At 47.9% G+C, this 27781-nt stretch overlaps 1 protein-coding gene across 3 annotated transcripts in view; it reads left to right on the top strand.

Moving 5' to 3' along the window:
• The window catches only part of Eif4e3 (eukaryotic translation initiation factor 4E family member 3), a 70327-nt gene that overhangs the window by 25354 nt on the left and 17192 nt on the right, over positions 1-27781 (top strand). For 2 of the 3 annotated variants that reach the window (XM_059258281.1, XM_059258280.1), the window contains exon 3: positions 19137-19209. Coding sequence is in view for 1 of the 3 variants with exons in the window: in XM_059258282.1 (XP_059114265.1) it covers positions 2978-3102; positions 19137-19209 (198 nt within the window). In the remaining 2 variants the exon portion in view is untranslated. Of the gene's footprint in view, positions 1-2977; positions 3103-19136; positions 19210-27781 lie in introns of those variants that run through there. The other variant, XM_059258282.1, reaches the window with a different exon arrangement.

Genomic DNA, 27781 nt, shown 5'->3' with positions numbered 1-27781 from the left:
AAGGGGACGGAAGTGCTCGCTGTTGCCTCTCCTTGCCTTAGTCATGTTGCCTGAATTCTTTATTAACTTAAGGTCATTGATATTTTACTCCTTAGGTATCACCAACTCCCCAACTAGGTTTCAGGCCTTCACAGCATAAGATGCAGTAAGCCATTAAAATATAAGTAGAAATAAATACTAAAATAGAGGCCGTCCTTCATTGACTAATAGCCGTGTTATAATCTTGAGACCAATGTAATTTTGAGCACCTTAGAAGCTAAAGCAAAAGAGTGATATAGAATGCAGAAAAACTTTCAGGCTTCTTCCGATCCTAAATCCTAGAAGGGATTTTTTTATGTGGCTTTCTATTTTATAGGAACTGCAGATAGAAATTTAAAACTAGACCTTTCTGGCTGAGTGATTGTCACAGTGTGAGGACAATCAAACCGTGACAGTTTGGCTAGTTGCGATCATTAGAAAGCAGCCATCCTTTCTACTGATGCCTTAGAAATTCAGGCGGATAAATGTCAGTAAGTCTGAGTCCTCAGAGTTGGGAGCTATTTATAACTCACATACATGGATATGTGCTTATCTTGTACAACTTGGCAACATGTATCAGCTTTTTAAATGCAGGCAGCTGTTCTCATCCCCCAAACATCCTGAAGTAAGCCTGTACAGATGAGGATGTAATTATGAAGATGCCCGTGGTGGACTTCCTTATAAAAGAAAATGGCTAGAAAGTACATACTGTTGGGAGCTATGTCTTTACAGTGAGCCCTGTTGACATCCTTGGGGGGGGAGTAGATTTGTTTTGATATGGAAAAATGTTCAGAGACACAATGTTAAATAAGAAAGGAAGTGCAGTGTTGATATTAAATGCATCTGTTTCTTCTATAAAAAGATTGGGAGATACAGTTTATAAATTAAAATGTATGTTTGTATGCACAGATGTGCATTTTTCTAGAAGACGTTAGCAGCAGTTTCCTCTAGGAGAAAGACCTCTCCTCTATTCCGCTATGACTTACTTTTACTCTCTGGACCTTTATTTTTCACTTCAATGGGCAGGAGAGCCTGGCAGTGGAAACCCTGAACTCTAGAGTCTCAACACACTTGTTCAAATCCCAGCTTTGCCATGTGCTAGTCATGTGACTTTGGGGTTAACCTACCTACTCTGTCCTGTATCTGTAAGATAGGTGGAGGTAGTACCTTCTGTATTTCTTCTTGCTCTTTTTGAGGGGGCCTGCCACTCAGCTCCCAAATAAATCATACTTGGAGGCTTATTCTTAATTATGAATGCCTGGCCTTAGCTTGGTTTAGTTTCTAGCCAGCTTTCCTTAAATTATCCCGTCTATCTTTTGCCTCCGAGCTTTTCCCGTTCTCTTACTTCTGTAAATCTTACTCTTACTCCGTGGCTTGCTGTGAATGTAGCTGGGCAGCTGGCCCTGATGTCCTCCTCTTTCTCTGGCTCCTTGATTTCTCCCTTCTCCAAGATTTCTCCTTCTATATATTCTCTCTGCCTGCCAGACCTGCCTATGCTTTCTCCTGCCTTTCTGTTGGCCGTTCAGTTCTTTATTAGACCATCAGGCGTTCTAGACAGGCACAGTAACACAGCTTCACAGAGTTAAACAAATGCAACATAAACAAAAGTAACACACATTAAAATAGTATTCTACAACAACCTTCCATATCACGTTATTTAAGGGGTACACAAGCTCTCAGAAAGGCTCGAACAGTACCATATATGTGCTTTTTTGAAAGGTTAAAGAAAGATTGAACAACAAATGCATCTGATCAGGTGGCTCCTAGTACCTCCGTGATGGAAGACTCGATCAAACAGTCACATTTCCAGAATCTTGGGCTATGTGGAAGTTACATTTCAAGAAGGGATCACAGAGCACACACATTGTTGTCATTTTATCTTACCTTGGCTAGTCTGTGGGGAAGACAGCGGTCCTGGGTTCAGGACAACCTGTCACGAACCTACAAAGCCCTTATCCCTTTGTGTTCCCAGCTCTTCTCCCTCAAGCAGAAAGCAAAATGAATGCTGTCAGGTAGAAAAAACTCCATGTTCCCAGCTGTTGGAGGCCAGAAAGGTACTATCTCAAAATTTGGGTTAAAGAGGGTGTCCAGGGCTCCCAGCATGCCTCCAGGCCTCTGCCTTTCTCATGAAGAGAGTAACAGAGGCTGAGGAGGAACCTTGCTGGAGGGTTCCTCTTGTTATGAGCTGAGGAGTCTCATGGCTACAGTGACTTCCTGGATTTTCACACATGTAGGCTGTGTGTACAGAATTGCGGCTTCCTCTCCCCTCCTCGGCCATGCTTGAAGGCAGACCTGGAGGAGAACTTTGGCCGACTCTGAGGAGTCTCTTGGAAGCTGGGCATTCTGTGGGCACATCCAGAGAGGGAAGGAAGCTAGCCCTGGTCCCTTAAATACACTGAGTTAGGCAACTTTGTTCTCACCACCAGGCATACAAAGCTTCAATACTCCATGGCCTCAGTGTTGCCAGATTCCATCTCTGTCAAATACCTTGTTTCTGCACCCTCAGACACTGGAGTCTCTTTATCTGTTCGGCCATTGGTCCTCTCTCCATCTATCTGTCACATCCAACTGTGCTTCCATCTGCCCTTCCATCCCTGCGTCCCTCCTCCAGCCATCTGCCAGCCTTCCCATCCATCCAGCCTTCAGATTGCTGGTATGTCAATCCATCTCTCCTTCCTCCCTCGCACTGTTGGACTCTGAGACTCCATCCACACTGATCCATTGGCCGGACCTTCCATCTGTCCTTGGCCTCCGCTGCAGGGCCAGCCGGGTGACTGTTCTTCTGCCCTTCTCCCTCGGGTCCCCTGCTCCGGGCGCAGGCCGGCGGGCTGGCCGGCCTTTGTTGGGCTGGGGCAGGGCCGAGGCCGGCCGGGGCGGGGCGCGGGGCGGGGCGGGGCTGGCGCCGGGAGACTACTAAGGCGCTCGGGTCCGCGCGTCCGCGGCCTGGCCGGCGGAGAACATGGCGCTGCCCCCGGCCGCCGCGCCCCCCGGGGCTGGCGAACCTCTCGGCCTGCCGCTGTCGGCGCTGCGGCCCGAGCCGAGCGGCGTCCCGCTGCACTCGCCCTGGACCTTCTGGCTGGACAGGTGAGGGCCGCGCCCCGCCGCTTTGTCTCGGCCGCGTCCTCGCCCCACGCGCGCCGCTGCCTAGGGTTCTCCCGCGGGCGCAGCCAGAGTTCCGCGCGTTCCCGGATAGCGTCCAGCCAGCCCGACCGGGAGTTGCGGCAGGCCGGGAGAGGCTGTCCCCGGCGTGTCCCCCGGGGCGCTGAGCTTGCTGCTGCGACCTTCGCAGCGACAGCAGTCAGAGAAGTCCGGCCAGCGGCGGGGAAGCGTGCGGGCCGGGCTGGGACCTCGCTGCGGGCACCTGCGCCTCTGGCCCAGGCAGGGGGTCTGGAGTGAGCTGGGGCTTCTGTGATCCAGGACTGCTTTGTGGGGACAGCTCAGGTGCCCTCGCCCCCGAGAGGCCTCAGCGGAATCCCTGTCTAAAATAGAAACTTTTCGCACCACCCCGGGTCTCCATCCTGCCTTGTTTTTCTTCACAATGCTCAATGCCACCGCGTTCCTCCAGTGTGAACTTATTTTCAGTTTGTTCCCTGGCCCTCCCTTGTTTTCCCTGAGCGAGATTCGCAGAGCAGGGGCTGGCTTTGGATGTAGGCAGAATCCTGCACCTAGATCTGTGCCTGAGTGGTAGTAGAACGCCTACTTTTGGTGCATGTATAGATGCGTGGATAGCCTGTCATCTTGATACCTGTCGCCTGTGTGGGTCATGACAACTTAAGTTCGTTCCAAAAGTGCTTGGGAAGTTTTGATAAAAACTGTGTCTACTGTGGTTTAAGAGTTAGGAGGAAATGTTAAGAGTTAGGAGGAAATGTATGTGACAGTTTCCGGAGAGACTTAGTCTTACGGGCTACACTGATGTCTTTTTTTTTTTTTTTTCAACTTAGCACCAAATGCCTGTAAGTTTTTTAAAACTGATACTCCTGTTTTAAGTGAAGACAGTCCTTTTCCTGGTGGATTAGCACCTACCTCTAAGAACTGACACCTAGAGCCCGTTTGCTTTCCTGGGACCTAGAGAAGCTGGGGGTGGGGGAAATGGGGTGAGTCTCATTTGCAAAACATTTTCACTTTCATTCTGAGACTCCAGCATTTGACTGTCATAACAGAAGTGGCCTTGGGGTTTAGCGGTCATTAGCAAAGTGAAGCCACGTCTTTGTTTTCAAAGGTGTCCTCTTGCTGTGCAGTTGTTACCTGGCATCTGTTTTATCACACTCCGGCCTGTGGTCCAAACCGCAGACCTGCTGACCCGTAGAAACAGGATGGAGAGAACTCCACTTTCAGCAGATTTAGTCTACTTAGAATGGCACATTTTAGGACTATGCTAAGGTGTCAATGCTGTGTGCCCAAATGTGCTTTCCGAAAACATCTAATGTCTTTGAACATAAGAATATGCAGGCTGGTGGTGTAGCTCAGTGGTAGGGCAGGTATGCATCATGAACCAGGCCCTGGGGTCAATTCCTAACCCTGGGGCAGAGGGAGAATAGCCTTAAGAATAGGTAGCTCTAATAAAAGCACAAACTATATCTTTCTTATATTGATTTGCACTTTTCTCCCCTCTAAAAAGTCAATACATGAAATGTGTTATTTCTGTAGTGTCTAAACCTTTCATAGAGACGCCGTATTCATTTAGAAATTATAACTAGTTTCAGCATTGTGCCTGATCCATCATCTCATAATTTTTATTGAACTCTATTTTACTTCTCTGAGAATCTGTGTATTTACAGAGGCTCTACCCACCCCCAGGCACACTCAGGGTTGTGAACATCTCAAGTTCTAGAAGTTAACGTGGAACTTTCCCCCAGAGAAGCAACATTGCATGGAGTGGTGAGGTTCTCGCGAGAGCTTTGCAGGAAGCCCAGCCTTCCCTCAGTCCAGAGACCCACAGCATCCAAAGGCCCCCTGCCACCCGGAGCTTCCTTTCGGCACCTCCCTCTTAGGAAGTCCCGCGATCATCGTGTCCAGGCTCACCCAGCTGCACTCCATGGTTGAGTGAGCACAACTGTGGCATTTGTCGCACAGGGCTGTTGTGAGCTATGGATGTAAAGTACTGAGCAGGTGCCTGGCTTGGAGTAACAGCTTAATAAGCGCCGAGTGATGAGGCAGAGGAGCTAGCTGGGTTGGCAGATAGCTGTGTACACAGGAGGACCTGCATTCCCCTGCCTCTTTCTAGGACCCAAGTCAAAAGCCAGGCGCAGTGGTGCGGTACTCCTAAGTACTCATTCAGTACGTATGGTCTTAGCACTGAGGAGGCGGAGACAGGTGGATCAGTGACACCACTGGCCAGCCAGTCTGTCTTGTCTTGGCGAATGCTCCAGCCTAGTGAGAGATCCTGTCTGGAAAAGACCAAGGCAGACAGCATTACTGAGGAAAGACACCTGAGGTTGACCCCTGACCTCCACATGCATCACTGTCTGCAGAACAGCTGATATGAGTTCAGCAAGAGGAAACCAGCATCCTCCATCATTTCCCTGGTAGGCAAATTGGAGAACCCTTCAGACGTTATTTGCATTTACAGTAGTCAACTATAAAAATCCTTACTTGGTTGAAAATCAGTGGGCTATGTGGCTCTAAGAATGTATGTATGTGGGTCAGGACACTGGATGAAGAGACTTCTTCCCCTTCACTGGGTATTTAAACTCTCTGTCCCCTCATTCCTTGCCTTTACTCCCATTAGTGTCTGTGCATGTTTCCTGGTCATTGTGTGGTGACCTCCTTCCTTCTGTTTCTCACAGGACCCAGCCCTTGGGCCTGTCCTGCACAGGGCTGCCACCCAGGCACAAGGCAGGTTTGCAGCTCCCGCTGAAGCAGGAGATGACAGAACACCACAGGCAGATCCTGCAACCTGTCTCTACTTCCCATGCACCCTGTGCCGCCGCCTTTTCAGCTGTCCTCACAGCTGTCCACCAATGTGTTCTGAGCTTAGATATGAGCAGTTAACAGTTAATGCCATCTCTATCCTTCCAGTTTCTCAGCCCCCAAGTTGTGGAGTCATCTGTCACCATACTTGCCCAGCATAGAAACTGAAGAATAATGGGGAGACTATACTCTTCAGCTCCCACTGAGCACCTCTTACTGCCCTGCTCCTCTTGCCGCTGCCCTGCAGCCCATTGGCCTCCTTGTTCTTTCCCTAATGTCCCAAGCATGGGCCTGTAGTAGAATGTTACCTTAAGGTGTATTACTTTTGTTTATGTTGCATTTGTTTAACTCTTTAAAGCTGTGTTACTGTACCTGTCTAACACACTGTATGGTCTAATAAAAAGCTGAACGGCCAATATTGAGGCAGGAGAAAGGATAGGTGGGGCTGGCAGGCAGAGAGTATAAATAGAAGGAAAAATCTTGGAAAAGGGAATTGAAAAGGAAAGAGCCAGAGGAGGAGGACTCCAGGGGCCAGCCACCCAGCTACACAGCAAGCCACGGAGTAAGAGTAAGATTTATAGAAGAGATGGGAAAAGCCCAGAGGCAAAAAAGTAAAAATAAAAATAAAAATAAAAATAAATAGATGGGATAGTTTAGATTAAGTAAACCTGTCTAGAAACAAGCCAAGCTAAGGCCGGCATTCATAAGTAAGAATTAGACTCTGTGTGTGATTTATTTGGGAGCTGGGTGTCAGGCCCCCCAAAAGAGCAAAAAACAAACAACATGGGCCTTTGCCCCTGCTGCTGCTGCTGCTGTCTCTGTCACTGTCTGGACTGCCTTCCCAAGTCTGCTCTCTGAATCCTTCCAGTTTCGGCTCCTATGTCACCTTCCAGGTGAGACCTCCCTGGCCCCTGATGTGGAAGGGCACACATGCCCCCACATGTGCACCCTGAGTCCCTGATGCGTTACATTTTGTCTTTAGAATCTTCACCCTTGGCTGCTCGCTTTCTAGAATGTGAGCCTCTGAGGGCAGAGCTCATTCTCAGCTTCTAGACCTGGCATGGTGTTCATAGTGGCGTTGTATGATTCCCATAGCAGCTGTACTGTCCTGCAGTGGCTTGTTGCACTTCTTCCCATGTCTGTCTGTAACCCTCAATTCTCTTCTCAAGTCTGGACACACACAGCCAAGAGCCAGGAGGTCCGCAGTCTGGATGCTCTCCTGATTACTCCAAGATGGAGCTGATTTCTCCCCAGCATCTTCCTCTTCTGCCCCCTGCCGTTGCTTCATCCCCCTACCCTACTACCAGCGTTTCAAAGTTGTCATTTCCGTCTGATCCTCGAATCTTCTTTTCTAAGTACCCTGCTCCATCCATATCTATACTTCTGTAGTCTTAGTCACCCTTAGCAAACTAAAGTCTAAGACATCCCCTCCTCCCCACGAGCCCCTCTCTTTCTGCTGGCCCTGGTCATCTGTAGCTCCAGAGCAGAGTGGCTTGCTGAGGTGTCTGCTGGTTCCCAGTCTCCTCCTTCCAATGCCCTGTCTGAGAGGTGACCCTTCTGAGCATACACCTGATCTGGCCCTTCCGGCCTTTCTTACCATGCAGCAGAGTTGACTTATCTCTCTCATTACCTGAAGCTGCTTCTGCAGAGGCCCGTGTGATCCAGATGAAGCGAAGTTCTGGATCTCTACCCGTACTTCTACCAAAGAGGCTCTCAGTGGTGAGGTGTGTTGGGTGGTATTTTAGTATCAGCCATAATAGGTTGTGTTTCATTTTGTTTTTCAAGGTAAGATCTTACCCTGTAGCCCAGGCTAGCCTAGAACTCTTGATCCTCCTGCCTAACCCTCTGGAGTGCTGGAATTTCAGGCAGGTGCCACCACATCTGGCTTTAGACATGAGCCATATTTGCAGGAAAAAAAAATTACTTGTTTTTGTTTTTGTTTTGTTTTTAAGGAAAACCTTAAACTTACAGGTTATGGTACCAGTTTATGTTTTTCCGTTTTAAGCTCAAAACTCTCCTTTTGTCCTGGCCATTACCTTCTCCAGTTCCAAAGTACTTGCATTTGTTCCCCCACCTCCCAGTAACAGCAGACTTCTGATGCTTGTCTTGGTAGGGACTTCACTGCTAGTGAACTTTGTCTCATGAGCTCCTGCTGTTTGTGAAGCAGGATGACTCCTGGTCTGCCTGGAGGGCCCGGCTACCACAGTGCTCCTCAGTCTCGGTGCTTACAGCTTCTGTGACTCTACAGCATTTCTTTCTAGGCAAGCATTCTACTATGGCTGGTTTATCTTTTGTCTCTCACTCTTGATGGTGAGATGCTAATGTCTTCAGGTCTGCGACCAAAGGGAGTGCCTGGTACATAGCAGGCACTTCATATTTGTGGACTTTGTTGTTGTTGTTATTACTGCTACTATTATTAAGTTATTATTATTACTTAATACATGTATGTCTATAAAGTGCATGCATGTCTGGTGCCCACAGGGACTAGAAGAGGTTATCAAATCCCCTAGTGCTGGAGTTAAAGACAGTTGTAAGCTGTAATGTGGTTGCTGGGACTTGAACCCAGGTCCTCTGGGAGAGCAGCCAGTATACTTAACTGCTGAGCCATCTCTTCAGCCCTGAACTTCTGTTCTGATCACAAAAGTGGACCATCTACCACCAACTCCACCAGATTTGTGTGTCTGAGGTGTAGTGCGCTCTCTCTCTCTCTCTCTCTCTCTCTCTCTCTCTCTCTCTCTCTCTCTCTTTCTCTCCTCTGTTTCTCTGTCTCATAATCCCCAGCATGTGCTGTTAAAATGTTAGTTTCTACCCTGCCCAGGACCACTCAGTAAGACCTCTGGGTATAGAAGATCATGAACCTGTTGCAGATACCCCTTGTTTCTGAGCTGGAATGTCACCTGTATATGCCTTGATTCTATGAACTGAACATATAGAAGTGAGTCACTGATAGGTGAGAGTGAAGCCATGGCCACAGTGTGTCCTTCCCTCTTAGTGGGCCACCTCACATGCCACATGCTTCAGGGGCTTGAGTGAGACTTCAGAAGTATGAAATCCTAAGGGACCTACCTTGTAGTGTGTGATGCATCCTGATGCCTGCTCGTGGTGTGGTCCATAACCCCAAATCTGACACCCGGAGGTGGGGCCAGGCTTGCAAAAGGAGACCTCCACATAATCTCTCTTCATTAAGTGGCTTGCATGGATGAGGTCAGCAGAGGACACAGGAAGAGAGGGACAGGCATTGACCCTCCTCCTCTCCCACTCTTGCCCTTACAGCTCCACAGACTCTGAGTGGCTGAGGGTTTTATTTTTGTGGACGGTTTCAGTATTGATCTGTCTGGCAGTCAATGCTCTTCCCCAGGGGATGCATGAACTCGCCACATGTGGACAAGTGGATACTTCTTACAGAATGGCCCAGGGCCTTAAATATCAGCATCCTCACTTTGAAAAGTTACTCACCCTTGGCTGGTAGTGACTGTTTAAAAAAAGCTATCTTCCCGCTTTTCATATTATAGATGCTATTGACTTGTTCTTAAACCCGAGGCAGCAGGCAAGAATATCGATGCTGCATGATGGTGTCTCTGGAGTCAGTCGGTCTTGGCAGGGTCTGTGAACTTGTGTTGTCCCTCTCCACCTAACTTCTGACTCCAAAGGATTAATCGTAAGTTGAGATGAAAAGAGCCCCATGGCTGCTGTAGAACAGGAGTGACAACATTTGGAGGTGAGGGAAATCAAAGCCAGATAAACATGTAGAAAGAATGCTGGGGTTATGCGGACAGCTTCAGCAGATGCATCGCTGCCAACAACAAGCTCAGCCCCTTTTATATGTGACTCTCACACAGGAAACTGGTGTAGCCGCAAGCCACAGATCTATCTAAAAGTGATTAAAATGAATTCATCTTTAATGGAGTGAATGATGTATGAGGGGCGTACTTAATCACGGTCCTGGGCCTGTGTGTGTTTTCCCTCTGACAGCTGAGCCCGATGTTGATGTAAATTGCTCGGGAAGGGTGAATGTCGGCAGACACATCCCCGGCTTTGAAGCTTTTCCCCTTCAAATTTGTTCTCTTGGCTAAAATGAAATCATCTCCTGTAGGACGTAGAATATTGTCATCATTCATGTTTTTCACAAAGTGTATGTGCACTGGGCATATAATTGGAGATGTCGTACTATATAAAGCTGTAAATTGTCTTTCCCCATCTTAGCCTGTTAATATGACATACATAGTACTCCTGTGTGTTAGACAGTGGCCCAAATGCTGTATAAACTCAAGTACAAAGTCCTCATGACATTACAATCAATGTCTCAGTAACATGTTACAGATGAAAACATTGAGGTCCAGAGAAGTGCCCTGCCTCAGGTCACATAGCAGTGCAGGAGAGAAGCAGGATTGGAATAGAGCACAGGGTGACCACCTGGAGATTGTGAGCCCCTGACCACTGCTTTCCTGGGAATAGGACTCTCATGCAGTGGCATGGATTTAGAGGTAATCTCTCTCTCTCTTTTTTTTTTTTTTTTTTGAGACAGAGTTTCTCTGTGTAGTTTTGCGCCTTTCCTGGAACTCACTTGGTAGTCTAGGCTGGCCTCAAACTCACAAAGATCCACCTGGCTCTGCCTCCCGAGTGCTGGGATTAAAGGCGTGAGCCACCACCGCCCGGCTTAGAGGTAATCTCTTAATTTCAGCCATTTAACTTTAAAGATGGGGAAACTGAGGGCTGCTTTCATGGAAGTTTTAAGCCAAGGACTCCTTGCATTAAACTTTGCAAAGAGAGCTAGGGAGATAATTCATTGGGTAAAACAATTGCTGTGCAAGCATGAGGCCCTGAGTTTGAATCTCCAGGACTCACTTCACGCCAGCCATAAGAGCATGCCTCTGTGATCCCAGCATTCCCACAGGGAGATAGGCAGCAGGCAGAGACAGGAGAATCTCCAGGCACTTCCGGGCCAGCTAGCCTCAGAGTGGAAGGCAAAGACCAACACATAACCATCTCACATTTGAGCTCATACTCATCTCATGCGTCTCTCTCTCTCTCTCTCTCTCTCTCTCTCTCTCTCTCTCTCTCTCTCTCTCTCTCTCTCTCACACACACACACACACACACACACACACACACACACACACTGTAGAGAATATAGAGAACCCTATTTAGAACCCCACATCTAAGCCCCCGGACAGGACCATCCTTCATAATCATTGATCCTGTTGCCTTAGTGATATCTTTGGGTAGTGATGAGGGCTCTATAAGAACAGTGGCTTTTACATTTTGCTCATGATGCTGCTACTCACTGTACAAGGTGTTTGCATTTCTTGTGATGATTTATTCAGAAAATGCAGGACCAGCGTGACTAGAAGAAGTATTGGAAACCCCAGGGACTTAGCATGTCTGGGACCTAGACTGTGCCTGCCTCTAACAAGCCCCCAGGTGCCGCTGCTTGTGGGTTGATCACCCCTCAGGTCACCAAGGTGCAGGGAGAGTGTGGGAAACCCTGACGGCACTTCTGCTTTGTGAGAAGCCTCACCGAGTGTCTAGATGGCTGGGGAGTAGTGCCATGGCCATGGGGAAATTGTTTCGGTAGGAACTGACTCCAAGCCCCACATGCAGTGGCCATGTCTTTACAGGTGCACCTTCATGGAGAGTTTTCATCAAGTTGAGGATTGCAAGGTGTGGTAGTAGGGTTCCTTCAAGGGTCACCACTGACTCAGGATGTCAGCCAGCTGTGGCTCAAGTCTCAGCTCTGCCACTGCCAGTGGTGTGTCGTTTAGTGAGTTCCTGTACCAGCCCAGCCTTAGTGATCTTATCTGCAAAGTGGAGATGGAACATGACTTCCACTTGCAGAAGACATGTAATTTCTTCAGCTACCGGCACATGGTATCTCAGAAAGAAACAGAGGACAACATGATTTCAGACATTTGAGACGTCAGTGAAGAGAGTTTTTTTTTTTTTTTTCAAGGCAGAGTTTCTCTGTGTAGCTTTGGAGCCTGTCCTAGAACTCACTCTGTAGACCAGGCTGGCCTTGAGCTCACAGAGATCCACCTGCCTCTGCCTCCCAAGTGCTGGGATTAAAGGCGTGTGCCACCACCGCCCTGCAAGAGCATGTTCTTGTGAAGAGTCTTGGGGATCTGTTTTAGTGAGTAAATGTGGTTCGTAAATAGCGTATTAAAATTGTGTATGCAAACGGTGCTTTGGTGCTTGGGGACCATTTAAGTAGACCAGTTGATTCAGTATTGCTGGGCCCCCTGCATCCTCCTGACTCTCCAAATGAAAAAAGGTTTTCACCAGTTTTATAAAAGAGAATCTGAAGATCCCTTCTGTCTTATCCTGCTAAGTCAGACACACAGGAGTAATATAAAAAGGGAGCTTGGGATTCGGGCTTAAGTAACATAAATGGCTCTGTGACGTCTTCACGTTACTCATTGACTTGGCAGGCCCTAGGTCCCTTCTGCCTTAACCGCCGGTGGCTTCTTAACTAACTTCAGTTCACAAGGAGCCAGCCCCCAGCATGGCTGCAGCCGAAGGCTGGGAGAATCTGGTGGGTGTCTTCTCTGCAGGTGGACACAAGAGGCTCTCCGCTGTTTGTGTAGCCTCTTCCCTGTTTCTGGTTGGTGCCTCCATACTGGTGGCTTTCTCCTCGTCTGTGTCCCGTTCTGTCTGTATCTCCTCAGAGGAGTTAACTACTGCTGATGAGGTGCATTTTGGACACACCGTGTAAGAGACTTCTGCCTAGCACTAGCTCATGCTTTCAGGCAGCGAAGCACTAGGTACAAGACTGTTTCTAGAGGGGAAGAGCAGAGGGCGAGGCTGGTGGCAGAACTGGGCTTGGCCTGGGAGCTGTTGATTATGGAGGGTAATCAGTCTCTATAACTTTCCTGCTCCAGCCGCTCAGTGGCCTTTGTTGTGTGTGTTGTCTTCCTCCTGTGCCCAGCCCTTAGCAATGATCTAGAATGTTCCTCCTCCAATGCTATGCTACTTACATTGCCAGGCATTTGTACCTTGCCTGCCTGTGTGTCTCCCCCAGTGTGGCAATGGACAGAGAATGGGCAAGAGCAGAGGGTGGACCCTAGGAGAGCAGGTAATGGAGGAGAAGGAGGAGGAAGAGGAAGAGGAGGAGGAGGAGGAGGAGGAGGAGGAGGAGGAGGAGGAGGAGGAGGAGGAGAGAGGGATTTGCCATAAGACCTGCTCTGTGGGTCGCCATGCTGACAGTGGTGCCTCAGTCTCTGTTGAGAGGTAGCATAGTCCGAGGAGAAAGTCAGGAAGGCGGTGGCATTAGAAGCAGCAGACGAGGAATCCAGATCTGCTACTTCAAAACGAATATGCAGAATCTCTGTTTCCTGAGTGTTTGTAAGTGTGGGTTATGATACTAATCTGGCAGAATTGCTTTGTGAATCAGAGCTAATACATGCTCAATAAAAGGAGGCTGTGATTATATTGTAACTGTTAAGTAGAAGGCAGTCTTGGATAGAACAATTCAAAATCTAGACTCTGATCCCCTGGAGCAATTCTCTCTCCATTGCTGTGTTCTCAGATCGAGCACTGTGTTGCGAGGAGGGTCCTGTAGACTCCAGCGAGCTGGAGTACAGACCTGATGCTAGGTTGTATGATGGCCCACATCTATGGTCTTCTGGGAATGGCTACAATGTACAGTCCCTTGTCCGCTTTCTTTCCCATCTCTTCTCTTTCGGGAAAATGAAGCAGGTCCAAACTTTGTTCCTTTGCCTCCAGGAGCCTGGGGTTGGGGATGGGGGAATTCCAAAAGCAGAGGTGCCCTCTGTAGAACATACACCTCACCGGACAAGGGCTTTGCCTAGAATGATCATCCAAAAGACATAGTAATGAGTCTTGGTAGTGTGACTAAATGTTAAATTCTCCGAGACTCTTCCATGTCTACACCAGAGCTGCTTTCTGCACTGCAGATTTTGAACCAGAAGCTTCTGTATTGTGGGACATTATGTCTTGTACATTATGGGAGGTTCACCCACTTATTTATAGCAACACATAAATGCCTCCCAGTATTGCCTTTGATCATCTGGGTCACTGCCATCCCAGAGCACCCTGGTCAGCAGGCAGAGGGCTCTGATTACTGTTAGTGTTATAGTATTCTGTATAGAGGACGAGATCTCTGATACTGGTAAGGTGAGAGATATAATGAAGATATGTTGCACATGAGCTCTCGGGAAGAACGTCTCTTGTTTGAAACCTATTGTCCATCTTTGCCCTTCCGTTGCTTATGTGGCAGCATTGCCTTCTCAGGAAGCAGCCCCAGACCTGTAGTCCCAACTACTCAGGCAGCTGAGGCAGAAGGATTTCAAGTTCAAGGCCAGCCTGGACAACATAGTGAGACCCTGTCTCAAAATATGTCTTTACAAAAAACAAACAAAACAATGCTGAGGATGTAACCCAGTTGCCTAGTATGCGTGAGGCTCTGGGTTCAGTCCTCAGTAATGGAAAAAAAAAAAAAAAAGCTGTCACCATAGCCAACAGCAGATGAGACACCTTGAATCAGCAAATCCAGTGCACATTGACCTGCTTACGCGGCAGGTCGCTTGAAAACCTTGGCTGCTTTGCCCTTCTAAAATGGGCTCTGTGGCTGTGGCCCAATCTTGCTTGTTAAGGAAGCCTGAGGTTCAGGGGTGAAGTGGAGACATAGCAGCGTGGTTTAGGGACTCTTGGGATCGAGTTTGGTGAATAGAACCCCAAACCTGCACCGACCAGCTGAGCGAACATAGTCCTGACAACACTGTTGTGTTAGTATGCAAGACAGATATTAATAAAACCACCCAGCAGCTAGATGAGAGTTACAGCTTCCTTCGTGAAGTAACTGGGAAACTGACCGTCCTTTACAGTCGCCGAGATCAAACACGATGACCCAGTGTAACCTGAGGAGAAAGGGTTTCTTTTTTGCTTTTTTTTCTTTTTGGTTTTTAGAGACAGGGTTTCTCTGTGTAGTTTTGGTACCTGTCCTGGATCTCGCTCTGTAGGGCAGGCTGGCTTTGGACTCAGAGATCCTCCTGGCTCTGCCTCCCAAGTGCTGGGATTAAAGGCGTGCATCACCGACGCCTGGCTAGGTTTCTTTTTGCTTAGGGTTCGTGAGAAGCTGGAGTCCATCCTGGCAGGGAAAGGCATGGCATGGCAGCGGGAGTCAGGAGCTGGCTGAGCACATTTCATCTGCACACAGGGGACAGGGAGGACGGGAAGAGGGACAAGGCAATCGCTCTCAAAGGCCACCCCCAGGGACGCACTTCTATCCAGCAAGGCTCTACCTCTACAGGTTCCCTAACCTCCCCACAAACAGTGCCGCCGCCAGTTAGGTACATTTCTTCAGATGGGGGTATTTTTCATTCTAACGACCACCCTGAGCTGCTGTGGAGCCAGACATTTCCTTCCTGCCCTGATTCATTGCTATGTTAGCCTATCAAAGGATGGCTGTGGCCAAGCATGTTCCTGTTGAGTGTTGTGAGGACCTTCCCTCCGCTGCTTCATTGGAAAGACTTTTAAACCATGTCTTCTAATTCCCACAGACACACCCTTGAATTAAAAATAAGATTAAGCAAAAGTGATGATGGCCTTGTCGAAAACACACCAGGATTCCTTACGAAATGATGACGAATGGGGCTGAGGGAATGGCTCAGTAGCTAAAGCGCTTGCTGTTTATGATGGGGATTTGAGCCTGGATCCTCAACGCCCATGTGAAAGCCAGGCACGTAATGCTTATAACACGTCCCCCGCCCCTCGCTACTGCCATCCCATCCCCAGCACTGGGGAACTGAGACAGGAGGACTCTGGAGATTTGCTGACCAGCTATTGTAGCCTCAACAACAGTCTCCAGGTTCAGTGAAAGACCCTGTTACAGAAAAATAGAGAAATAAAAGTAGAGAATTATAGAGGAAGACATTGGACATCAACTTCTGGCCTCCATATGTACACAATTGAGTGAGCATAGCACACATGTGCACACACACACACACACATACACACACACACACATACACACACCACATACAAACAGAAAAAAGGTAGCTTTTTGTTTTCTTTTAGAAGTACAAGTGTGGGCGGGAGAGTTAGTGCTTACTCCGCAAGCATGAGGTCTCGGGTGCTGGTAAAGAACCAGGTGTGCTAACCACGCCTGCAATCCCAGTGCAGCACACTGGACACAGGAGGATCCCAGACACTTGTGGATCAGACAGCCGAGTCAGTTAGTGAGCTCCAGGTTTAGTGAGAGACCCTGTCTTCAAAACTACGCTACCAAGTGATTAATGGAGATACCCTGGTACACACATGCACACCCAAGTGCATACACCAAAAGGGAAGTGTGGAACTGGGCGGAGCTCAGTTGTAGAGCACATGCTCAGCATGCATGAGACCCAGGTTTTGTCACTGCTGGGACTTGACTGGGCAGCTCCCCAGTGTTGGGATGAGGAACAGCCATCAGAAGCACATCATCTGGGTTTGTTAAATGTCCCTGTCCTGGGGACAGTTGCCATGCCTCTCTGAGCCCCAGAGTGCCCACTGTAAAATGGCCCCAAGCACCACTGTAAGCTACAGGGGCCCCTGCAGGACTGTGCCACCTCACACTGGCGTCTTCCTCGGGTGAATACATCCCAAGTGCTTCCTTCCAGATGCTTCTCCTGAGCTCTGGAAACTCAGCATCTGCGAACACTTGGACAGAGAAACAGAGCCCTTAGGTGACTTGTGTAATTGTCTCCTACCCCAGAGTATCAGGAGGAGACCAGACTAGAAACAGGGTCCGTGAAAGAGCCCCAGAGACCAAATGCTCATCAGTGACTTTTGAAAGTTAAATGGTAGCTACCACCTGCGTGTTGGATTTGTATAATTTGACATGATAATGTCCGAAGTGAATACTCACATAATACTCACTCTAAGCTATTTTAAATTGAAGAGTAGCTGTGAAAATTTCAAATATATCATTTTATTCTGCAGATTAAAATGCAGAATTCATTCCCTACCTTAGGCTCTCACTGGCCCCCTTCCTGAGTGCAGCTAGGGAAGGAATCCTGTCTAAAGTGCTTGTAGGATCCAGGAATATATTTGCTGGATGTACTTGGTAGGGCAGTCATTCAGTACAAAGAAAGAAAAGTTAGTTGGATTAAGTGCCAGTTGATTTTCATGTAAAAGCAATAGACTTTGAAACAGTCCATGCCTAGCAAATTTAAAGAAAAAAAAAAAAGTGTTGAGTTCTTTCCGTTTTTTCCTAATGTCTTTCTAATCTGTGATGGCAGTAACATGCTTTTTCTAGCCTATTTGTCTTTGTCCAAGTAGATGCTTTAGTGACCACTGTCCAGATCATCCACGCTCCCTGATGGGTTTCTTTGAGGTCCAGGCAATTGCTGTTATCACCATCGTGTTGGTCCCTGTGTGTTTACCGTCGCTGTCCACTCAGGTCAGCTTAGGTGAGACCTGACACCAACAGGCAGCCATGTTTGTGGTTGTGGTTTTGCTTTTTAAAAACAAAGGCCATAAAATTTGTAAACAGTTAGGCAATAACTATATACCCATGACTTACTTATTAGAATGTATCTGCCTAGTGGGTAACAAGACATCTTTGCCCCTAAGCTAGTCCATAGTTGCTTCCTTACTGACCTCTAGACAAGGGAACTATGTCCAAAAATGCATTTTGGTATTTTGATGTGTGTGTGTGTGTGTGTGTGTGTGTGTGTGTGTGTGTGTGTGTGTGTGTATGTGATGTATATATGTGTATGCCATTGTGCAAGCCCACATGTGCATGTGTGCATGCCAGGGGTTGATGTGTATCTTCCTCTATTGCTCTCTACCTTATGTTTGGAGACAGGGTAGTCTCTCACTGAACCTGGGGTTTGCCATTTCAGCAAGATGGCTGACCAGCAAGCCCTTGGGACCTTCCTGTCCCCTCTGCCCCCCAGTACTGGGGTTATAGATGTCTGTCACCACCCTGGCTTTCACATGGATGCTGGAGGTCTGAACTCTGCTCCTCACGTTTACATGGCAAGAGCTCTCCCCACTGAGCCGTCTCCCCAGCTCTGACGTTCTCACTGGTGCGTGGTTCCAGAATGTGGGCAATGGAGCCCTGTCTCCAGGGCATTAACCACCTCATCACCTCTGCTTCAGAGCTGGTGGTGGTGGTGGGGGGGGTCTTCTCTACATCTCTAGGATACAGTAGATAACAACTCTCTGCAAAGTGTCCCATGTTGATGACCTCTGGGACTGGGCCTCTTAGGGTCGTTAGGGTCAGTGGCTGATGAAGAGTGTGCTTTTATGGATTGTGGACGTTGGTGTGTCCGTTATGAGCAGGGTGTCTCCCCTCTTAGTGAGCCCTTGATTCCTCACCCACAGGAGACATGGGCTTCGGAGTGTTCTTTGTGTGGTGAAGCATCATTTTAGACCTGATCCTAACAAGGACCCCAGTGCCTTGGAGCACAAACTGCTAGGTCAGCAGGAGGAAAGAGAAACAGTGGTAACAGAGTGTCTGAATACCTAGAGATCGGCACTCCCCAACCCGGGGAACTGTACTGGAAAGCCAGGCAAAGTGCATTTTTTTTCCCCCTCTCCCAGAGAATAAACCTGTAGTGTGTTGCCATCTAGTGGAATATATAGAAACTGGAGATTAATGTGTTATGGCCATAACAGTTCCCAACAGCTGCTTGCATGAGCTCAGGGAGAGCTACTGAGCTCAGGGTTGTTTGTTGTTTGTTTGTTTGTCTGTTTTTCAAGTCAGATTCAGGAGGGAAACCAACACTGATTATTAATCGTATTCTCTAAAATAACTGAATGCTCCTCTGTTTCCCAGGGGTGTGTGGATATTCACCACCAGGGGTTTATAGGATTTTAAACAGATCACCCAGAAGAGGAGGGTGCATTCTCATTGCCGTTGGCACAGCAGACAGTTTTTTTTTTTTTAATCTGAAGTCCTGAACAATGCCTTTATGATCATCGGATATTTTCATACTTTTTACTGTGTAGTTTTAAAGTGTCCAGTACCTTTCTTGTATACTTTACTTTTTATCTGTTAAATTTACACAAAATAAAAATTCTATTAGGAGATGCAAACCCATGCCTTCACAATAAAAAAAAAAATTAAATTCTGACCAGCATCTCCAAATGTCCTGCTCGGAGGAGGCTTTAGACACACGTTCTATGAAGACCTCCATAGTTAGATTGTGGAATATCTTCCGCCACTGACTGGATTTGTTTGTTTCTTTGTTGTTTTGCTGCCCTTAGATCACTCCCTGGTGCCACGGCCGCTGAGTGTGCCTCGAATCTGAAGAAGCTCTACACTGTGGGAACAGTACAGGTAAGGGTGGAAAGGGACACACTGGGTCACTCGGGATAGTAGATACTTCTTCACCCAACTTGAAATTCTCTACTGCTTCGGCAGCCCTTGCTCAGAGCTCCACCCTGGAGTTGTTCTTTAGGTTTTGTTGTTGTTGTTGTTGTTTGTTTATTTGTTTTTGTTTGTTTTTGAGACAGGGTTTCTCCGTGCTGTTTTGGTGCCTGTCCTGGATCTCACTCTGTAGACCAGGCTGGCCTCAAACTCACAGAGATCCACCTGGCTCTGCCTCCCGAGTGCTGGGATTAAAGGCGTGCGCCATTGCCGCCTGCTAGGTCCGTTTTCGTAGCAACCGTTTATCCACCTACCCCAGAGGCAGGCTTTCTCTGGCCCTGGAGAAAACTCCATCACCCAAATCTTTCAGTGATGTGCAGGGGAGGCAAGAGCAACGCACAGCTAGGGGTGAAGTTCTCGGAGACGTTCATCTGTGCTCCTTGTAAACTTGTCTGTGTCAACCATTTCTGCCTCTGTCCCTGTAGGTTTCTGTATGACTGGTGGGTAACAGTGGCACCTACTGCCATTGGTCACCGTGAAGACTGAGAGTATGATCATGTTGCCACTGTATTTGGCAGGATACTTGATGTTCAAGAGACCCCCCAACAAGTCCAGAGTTTTATTTGACTTCTCTCTGTCTCTGACACTTGTGTGTGTGTGTGTGTGTGTGTCTGTCTGTCTGTCTGTCTGTCTCTTTCTCCCTCCTCTCTACCTCCCTCCCTCCCTACCTTCCTGTGTAGAGTTCATTTGTGTGTGTGTGTGTGTGTGTGTGTGTGTGTGTGTGTGTGTGTGCTCACAAGCACATAAAGATCAGCATCTAACCTTGGGTGTCATTCCTCAAGCACGGGTTCTTTCACTGGCCTAGAACTTGCCTGGGAGGCTAGACCACCTGACAGGGACCCATTTGTTTTTACCTCCAGCTCTCCGTTACTGGAAGTAGAGATGGACATCACTACACCTGGCTTTTTAAATATCAGTGCTGGTGAGCCAGGCGTGGTGGTACATGCCTTCAATCCTAGCACTCAAGAGGCAGAGGCAGAGGCAGATCTCAGTGAGTTCAAGGCCAGCCTAGTGTAAAGATCAAGTTCCAGGACAAGTTCCAGGACAGCCAGGGCTACACAGGGAAACTTTGAAAAACAAACAAACAAAAAATCAGTGCTGGGATCAAAGCTTTAAAAGATTGGTTTTGCCATTTCCCCAGACTTGTTCTTTTATTTTCTACCCCTGAAGACCGTTTCAACACCTGATTTACTCTGTTAATCCCATTTCCCATTTCTTCCCAAGCAAACTCTACCAAGTTTCTCTTCTCCTGTGGTGTCCTTTCTAGCTGCAGATACAAGGCTTTTGAGACTGCATCAAAGCCATGCTGGCTACATGTCCTGGATTTTCTACACGGCACAGTTTATAAGCATTTTCCCCCTTGTGCTCTAAATTTTGTCCTATCTTGTAATTGTGTTAGGTAGGTATCCTGACTGTGTCCTGTGCGGAGCGAGCACAGACTTCCGTTTTTCTTCCAGACCCTGCTGCCAGCATCAGGTTTAACAAATTGCACTTTCATACTTACACAGCCCCAGGTGCCTGGTGGTAAGCAGCATGAGTGGTCTCTGTGGACACAGTCAAATGGTGTAAGGACAGTCCCAACCACAGGCCATCCCTTGTCTTCTTGGGAAAGTGACATAAACCTGTGAAAAACAAACTAACAGTGTTGCTCTAGAATCGCCATGCAGTGCTAGTGTGATAAGTGTGGAGAGGCTCAGGAGCCGCTGCCCAGAAGGCTGGACTCCCCAGAGTCTCCGGGAGCACCTCCCCTTACTTCTGTTTGTCACTCTTCCTGGCAGCCACGTTGTAAACTCAGAGCACTTGGTTTTAAAGCCAGCTGCCTGAGGAAGCTCACAGACCCTTCTGGGATGTTGAGGGATTCCTACTTTCTCCACTCCACTGTGAAGTAAGCACCTTAGAATGGGGTGTGGGAGCCCAGGACAGAGGCTAGAAAGTGATCTTCCCACCACAGCGTGGAAACAGTACACGCAGCAGGGTTTGGATCCAGCAGTATATCTGTTAGGATCCTTGGGGACCAATTTAAAGACCCCGGACTGACACACACCAGGAGAGACTTCTCTCTAGTGTGCTGAGAGATAATTAGCGGGATGCAGATTCTCCGTGTTTAGACTTTTAAAAACTAAGGTGCATGTGCATACCTTGCATGTCTTCATACCCCTCCTTCCCATCAGACTCCTCCAGCTGCAGCCACTATCTCTGACCTGCTGGTGTAAGTCTTTCCATCTGAGACTGAACTTGAGTCACGTGGAAGCGTGCGGTACCGTGCTTGGCTGTATCTGACCTCTTTGCACGCAGTCAGTGCGGAAGGATGGAATGAACGATGAGAAATGAATGCATGCACGGACTTTTCTGTTCTCTGTACACTGTTCTCAGAAAGCTGTGCCCAGTGGCGGCTGCACATTCCCAATGGGACAAAAACGTGGTTCTTGGGAGGTCCATGACCAAACCTTAATCTCACGAAGCACAGACACATGTACAGCCCTATAGATAAACACAGGGTTTCCCTGTGGTTTGAAATGTTTTTCAGGGCTGATTTAGAAAGGGTTCCTTCAAGGTGGTGGGAGGGGACAACGATGAAAAAGAGGTTGTGAAACACCCCGAGTTCCTTATTTGTACGCTTCATGAGAATGGCGTCTGTTCCATGAGGCTGGCTGGGGGTGAGACCAGATGCAGCTCTCTGTGGGGCTGCTGTTTATAAGCCCTCGTAACATGTTGCCAGGTGTTGTTAGGTTCCTGGAATCTGCTCCTTTGCTGACTAGGGTGTGGGTGGGGATGCAGAGAAGTCACACTGTTTGAGTGCCATAGCTGATACTCAGTAACATGTACACATTTTTCTTTCCTTTTTAAACCTCTGTATATCTTATTTACTCGTCTTTAAAGCAAGAACAATCATGGCAGGTTTTATCATGCTGCAGTGAGGATGGGATGGTCAGGTTAAAATGCACAGTCAGTGGCCTATGCCAGTAATGTGCTGGCCTTCATCTTGCAGTCTCATTGCAAACACCCCTCTGTCATAGTTCATGTAAGAATATTATATACCACAGCCTCACAATCACTCATGCCAAGCAGATACTCTCAGATGACACCATGAAAACCTTTTATTTACAAAAACATATTTGACTTGTCCATAACTTTTGGTAACTCGGCTGTGATTGCCTTTAGCATCTCAGGAATGGTCCTTAGTGCTTAAGAATTAGCAGGGGCAAGAGCATTTGTGCACATGAGGAGAGGCTTTGCTCCTGCTTTCTTTATTCCCTGACTGTGTGTTAATGTTAATTCACTCTGCTACCATAGCATTTACTTAAACAGTTGCCCAATGGTATCTGTGCCCCTCCCCATTATGTTTTGGTGAAGTTTTAAGAACCATGTGCAGTGAACGATGGTTTACCTTCAGATATAATCTCTTTATTACCCTGAGGACTTTCTGCAAATCCAAGTTACATCTCGGGAGCATCGGGTGAGTAGTGGAAAATTATTACCCTCTTTTAGGAGCTAGGGAAACTGAGGCACATGACCCAAAATTGCAGTGGCAACAGCTGCCCATGGACTCTCTAAGGCCGGAAGTCCCTCTGCTTCTGTGTCGACTCTGTTTTCCCTCCCCTGAGTGAGGGGTGGAACAGGAGAGGCATGCAGAGGATCCTATGACCTCTGCCTGGAACTTGCTGTGGTCACAGTACTTCTCTGCCCAGAGATAAATTATTCAGCTGCTTTGCTGTCTTCTTAGAACATCCCACTTTTCACTTCAACAAACACACTTCAGTGTGTTTCCCACTTTTTGGACATAGACAGGATTTGCTCATTTCTCTCATGTCTCTGCATCCTCAGTGAGCAAAGTTCAGAACAGAACATGGCTTCTGAGCCTGCCCAGCCCACCCTGGGGCAAAATGAAGAGTACTAATCCAGTGTGATTCACAAGGGAGGGTTACCTGGTAGCACATTTTTTCTCAGCATTTCCTGCCTGTAGACCTTTAATTCCACCTTTGAAAGCACTCCTTTACAGAATTCCATCCCACACCTCAGGAGTTTGTGTTATCACCTTCATGAATTGCGCGCGCGCGCGCGCGCGCGCGCGCACACACACACACACACACACACACACACATACACACATGAGCACATACAAACCCACACATGTGTGTATTAATTTTTTAAGAATAGCAGTGCATGTCCCTTATGTGGAGGTCAGGCTACCTGACCGTGCTGTGCTGTTAAAGGTCATTTCATCAGGGCAGCAGATTGTTTTCCAAAGCCTGAGGAACAAAGGCTATTCCAGTACAGAGGTTTCCTAAGTCAGGGTTGATGGGGATGATGGGGAGATTGGTTCATAACGGAGTAGCCAGTGGTGGGTGGCGTCCCATCACAGGAGTATCTGGAGGCCCCTTGAAGGAAGAGAGAAAAAACTAACAGGGAAAACAGGACAAGGACTTGAAGCCAGTTTTGCCTATGGTACTGTTCATACAAACTTAATGTCATGTGTAAGAGGATTCTTCACTCATCATTTAATTGACATACTGGACGTATAATGAAGTCAACGTCTCTGGTCACAACCCAGAACTAGAATTAAGTCACATTGCTTGTGGTTCTGTTTGCTTATGGCACTCACTAGAGGCCATTGTGTGTGTTGCAGGGGTAGGGCCTGGGAAGTGAATGAGATTTTACAAACCACAAATGATGTAGTCACTTCTAATGTAAAACTTGGAGTCTTCCAGTGTGAAATCTTTTGGGGGTACCTGTGTGCCCTTTTCTCTTTGGCTCTGCCGTGGCCTCAGATCATGATGGCCTCTGTTGGGTATACTCACATCCAGACTTTAGGCCCCACTGCCATATGCTTTCTATCAATCTCATGCTCCAGTGTGTGTGGGGGGGTTTGGTGAGGGGGTTGGGAATGTTGTCTGTCCTCACTTTACCTTCCCAGAGCAAGAGGAGCTTTGAGGCTGTGGCAATCCCTCGAAGTAAGAGTACTCCCTGGTCTGGAGAGATGCTCAATGGTGAAGAACACTGGCTGCTCTTCCAGAGGACCTAGATTCAATTCTTAGCTCCTACATGGCCACTCGCAACCATCTGTAACTCTGATTCTAAGGGGATCTGATGCTCTCTTCTGGCTTCTGTGCTCTTTCCACGCATGTGGTACTTAGACATACATACAGACAAAACACCAGTACACATAAAAGGAAAGGGAACAAATCTTAGAAATTATTTTAATAACACTACCCCACAGCTGGTATGTCAACTTCCACTGTCCTTTACGCCTTCAGCAGGAACTCCAGCATCATGGACCGTATCCAGGAAACGGGTACACGGCTCTGTCTGGGGTTTCCCCAGACTCTGGCTTCCCCCAACCTTCTCAAGGTTCAGACCCCCCTCTCCTCTCAGGGCCCTGCCTCATCTCAGACTAAGGCAACAAAGCCTTCTGTCTGGACTGTGATCCTGTGCAAACCAGCAGCTCTCTGCTTTCAGCCTGGGGTCTGCTGTGAGTTAAAAACATCCAACCAAACGGCTGCCTGCTGGGTTCAGAGCTCCGTCTCTTTCTGTAAGTGTCCTGGACGCTGAAGTGTAGGAAGCCCTGGCGACTAGAGATCTGTGTGTTCACTGTCTCCAAAACACTCTCCGCTATACATGCTGCAACACAGGACAACCCGACTGGTTCCCGCTCCCCCACCCCCACCCCCGCCTCGTTCTTTCCTTCTCTCTCGCTCTGTTCCTCTCTCACTTGCTCCTTCCCCTACTGACCTTTCCCTTTCTCTTTTCCTCCCTTCCTCCTCCCTTTCTTCCTGTTTCCCCCTTTTCTTTATTTCCTCATTCCCTCCTGTATTAGTCAGGGTTCTCTAGAGTAACAGAACTTATAAAATGAATCTCTCTCTCTCTCTCTCTCTCTCTCTCTCTCTCTCTCACTCTCTCTCTCTCTCTCTGTGTGTGTGTGTGTGTGTGTGTGTGTGTGTGTGTGTGTGTATAAAGAGGATTTATTGGAATGCCTTCCAGGCTGCAGTCCAGCTAATCCAACAATGCCTGGCTGTGAATAGAAAGTCCAAGAATCCAGCAGTTGCTCAGTCGACAAGGCTAGATGTCTCGGCTGGTCTTCAGTATATGCTGGCATCCCAAAGAAGTAGGCTCCGATGCCGGTGAATGAATTGGTGGGCTCCAAGGGGAGGACAAGTAGACAAGGAACAAACACTTCCTTCTTCCAGGTCCTTATATAAACTTCCAGCAGAAGATGTGGCCCAGATTAAAGGTGTATCTTCCCACCTCAGAGGTCTGGATTAGAAGTGGATTCACCGATTTCAAACCAAGCGAAAAATCTCTCACAGGTCTGCCATCCAGATCTGATGTCGGATCATGTCTTGCATCCTTACGTAGGTCTCCCTTTGCTTTCAATGCACTGTGATTGATTCACCCAAGGAGGTAGCCATGTGGTACTCATATGTGTGCACCCGGGGGGTGGGGATGGGGGGGGGCTTTTGATGACCATGTGACCTTTTCTGAGAAGCAATACCTTAAATCCAGGTGTTAGACTTCACTGGACTAGGGTCTGTCCTGCCTTAGTTCCTCAAGGACAATGATGTTAGAAACTTGTCAGCCAGCAAGTGGCCCCCATGCCTCAGCCATCCTTCCACACTAACTTAGTCCCATCCCAGTGAAAGACACATGCTGGCATACAACTGGCATCCCCAAATGCTGACCGAATGAACGGTGCCAACATCGATACCTATTCTAGCCCTTAGGTAATCACTAAGGCTTCATGAGGTCGGGGAACACTTAACTGTCATTAAGAACCATTGTGCTTAGCTGTACTTCAGTGCTCTGTGGAAGGCCAAAGAGGATTAATCATAAGCCTGGTGCCTCTGGGAATCTACTTGCGAAGTTGAACCTGCAGGAACATTTAGGTGTTACGGGAACAGTCATCGTGAATCATCAGGCTTGCACAGTGTCAGTCCTTTGCCTTCTGTGGGGAGGAGCAGGGTTCCAGGAGTGTGCAGTGCTAGTTCCTCCCTCCATCCTTCTCCATCAGACATACTGACGAGTAGATGACAGAGGAGAGAGGTTTGCAATAACAGGGAAACAGCTGCTCAGTGCCATGTGCTTCCTGAGCGGGTCCCGGCCCACTGGCATACCTGGATCTTTCGCTCCCATTGTGTGTTCAGGCACAAACACACGCAGTGATAAACAACTTCCAAGTTCAGCCTACCATTGCATCTTGCTGGTCTGTCTTCTTCCTGCCAGATTCGCCAAAGTAAACAAGCTCAGGGCTGTTCTTGTTTTTATTCTTCCAAGGCTATAACCCTGAACAGGGTCCGTTGGCCTTTTCTCAGTTTTAAGATAAAAGAAGTGTGTGCTGTATGTCATTCTCTAAGTACTTCAAATGCTACGCAAAAGGTCAGGACCGTAGAAGACTGGCAGGGATGTCGGGGAGCTTTGGTAGGGCTGACCTTCAGAGCTGAAGTCGGCTGTCAGCAGCATCCTCTTGGCTTTCTCTTAGATGGGGCTCTGGTTTTGCATCATTTTGCCCATGGATTCTGCAGAGACCATTGCCATGTCATAGCAGGAGTCTTGGGCTAGAGTTATGTGCATCACCAAATTAAGTGGAGGTGAGGGCATCTGACTGATTGAAAGACATTGTAAACAGGTGTCCTTCCTTCTGTGACTCTACACATGACTTGTCTGTGATTTCTAAGACTGGAAAGATATGCACAAAACATGTAGTAGTATCATCAAAGAATATAGGTTAGTAGTTTTTAAGAATTAGGGACTTGGGACTCAAGTTCCAGCTCTGTCTGCTCACGGTAACAGCATAGCCGGGAGCCAAGGTGTTGCAGAGATCTTACTATTGGCACTAACAGAGAGGGCATGAGCCCCTCCACAGTCTGTTAGAGGATCTACTGTCACACCATGCTAATTTTGTGATTGCCTAAATTAGCACCATTGAAGTAGAAGAGTTTTGGATTCCCCACTGATACATCTGCCAATGTATACTCTATATATGGCCTTTGATTTTCTTTCAGTCCATCATTACCATCTCTGCAGTATAGCTAGCTGTGTGTGTTTGGGCATGAGTGTGTATGAAGGCCAGAGGACTGCCTTGGAAAAGACACAGAATCGAAGTCCATGTATATCGCATCTCGTTACCTTCTGGCCTGGCTGCTGAGCTGTTCTCTGGTCCCTCTAGGAAGAGCAAGAGAGGGACAAGATCTAATGTGCTTCCTCTTGTCTTCCTTTCCACCCTCAGCCCCAGGCAAAGCACCCCAGACTTCTTCCTGGGAGAGTCTGCTGTAGGGAAATGGGGTTTGATAATCATTCTAAAGGTTCTGCTGAGTACCACGCCAATAAAGTATCCGTTAGCAACATCCTTTCTGCTGAGAATGTGTGTGTTTTAGAACAGGGCTTCTGGCACTGTCTCCACTCTTGAACCTTTGCCTCTGACAGTTTTATGTGGACCTGGGTACATAGGAATGTAAACTAAGTGTATACATTAAAAAAAAAATCACTG

The sequence above is a fragment of the Peromyscus eremicus genome, chromosome 3, assembly GCF_949786415.1.
Source record: "Peromyscus eremicus chromosome 3, PerEre_H2_v1, whole genome shotgun sequence".
Classification (NCBI taxonomy): Eukaryota; Metazoa; Chordata; class Mammalia; order Rodentia; family Cricetidae; genus Peromyscus; species Peromyscus eremicus.
The sequence above is the reverse complement of the archived record's forward strand: the minus strand, read 5'-3'. Positions and strand labels throughout refer to the sequence as shown.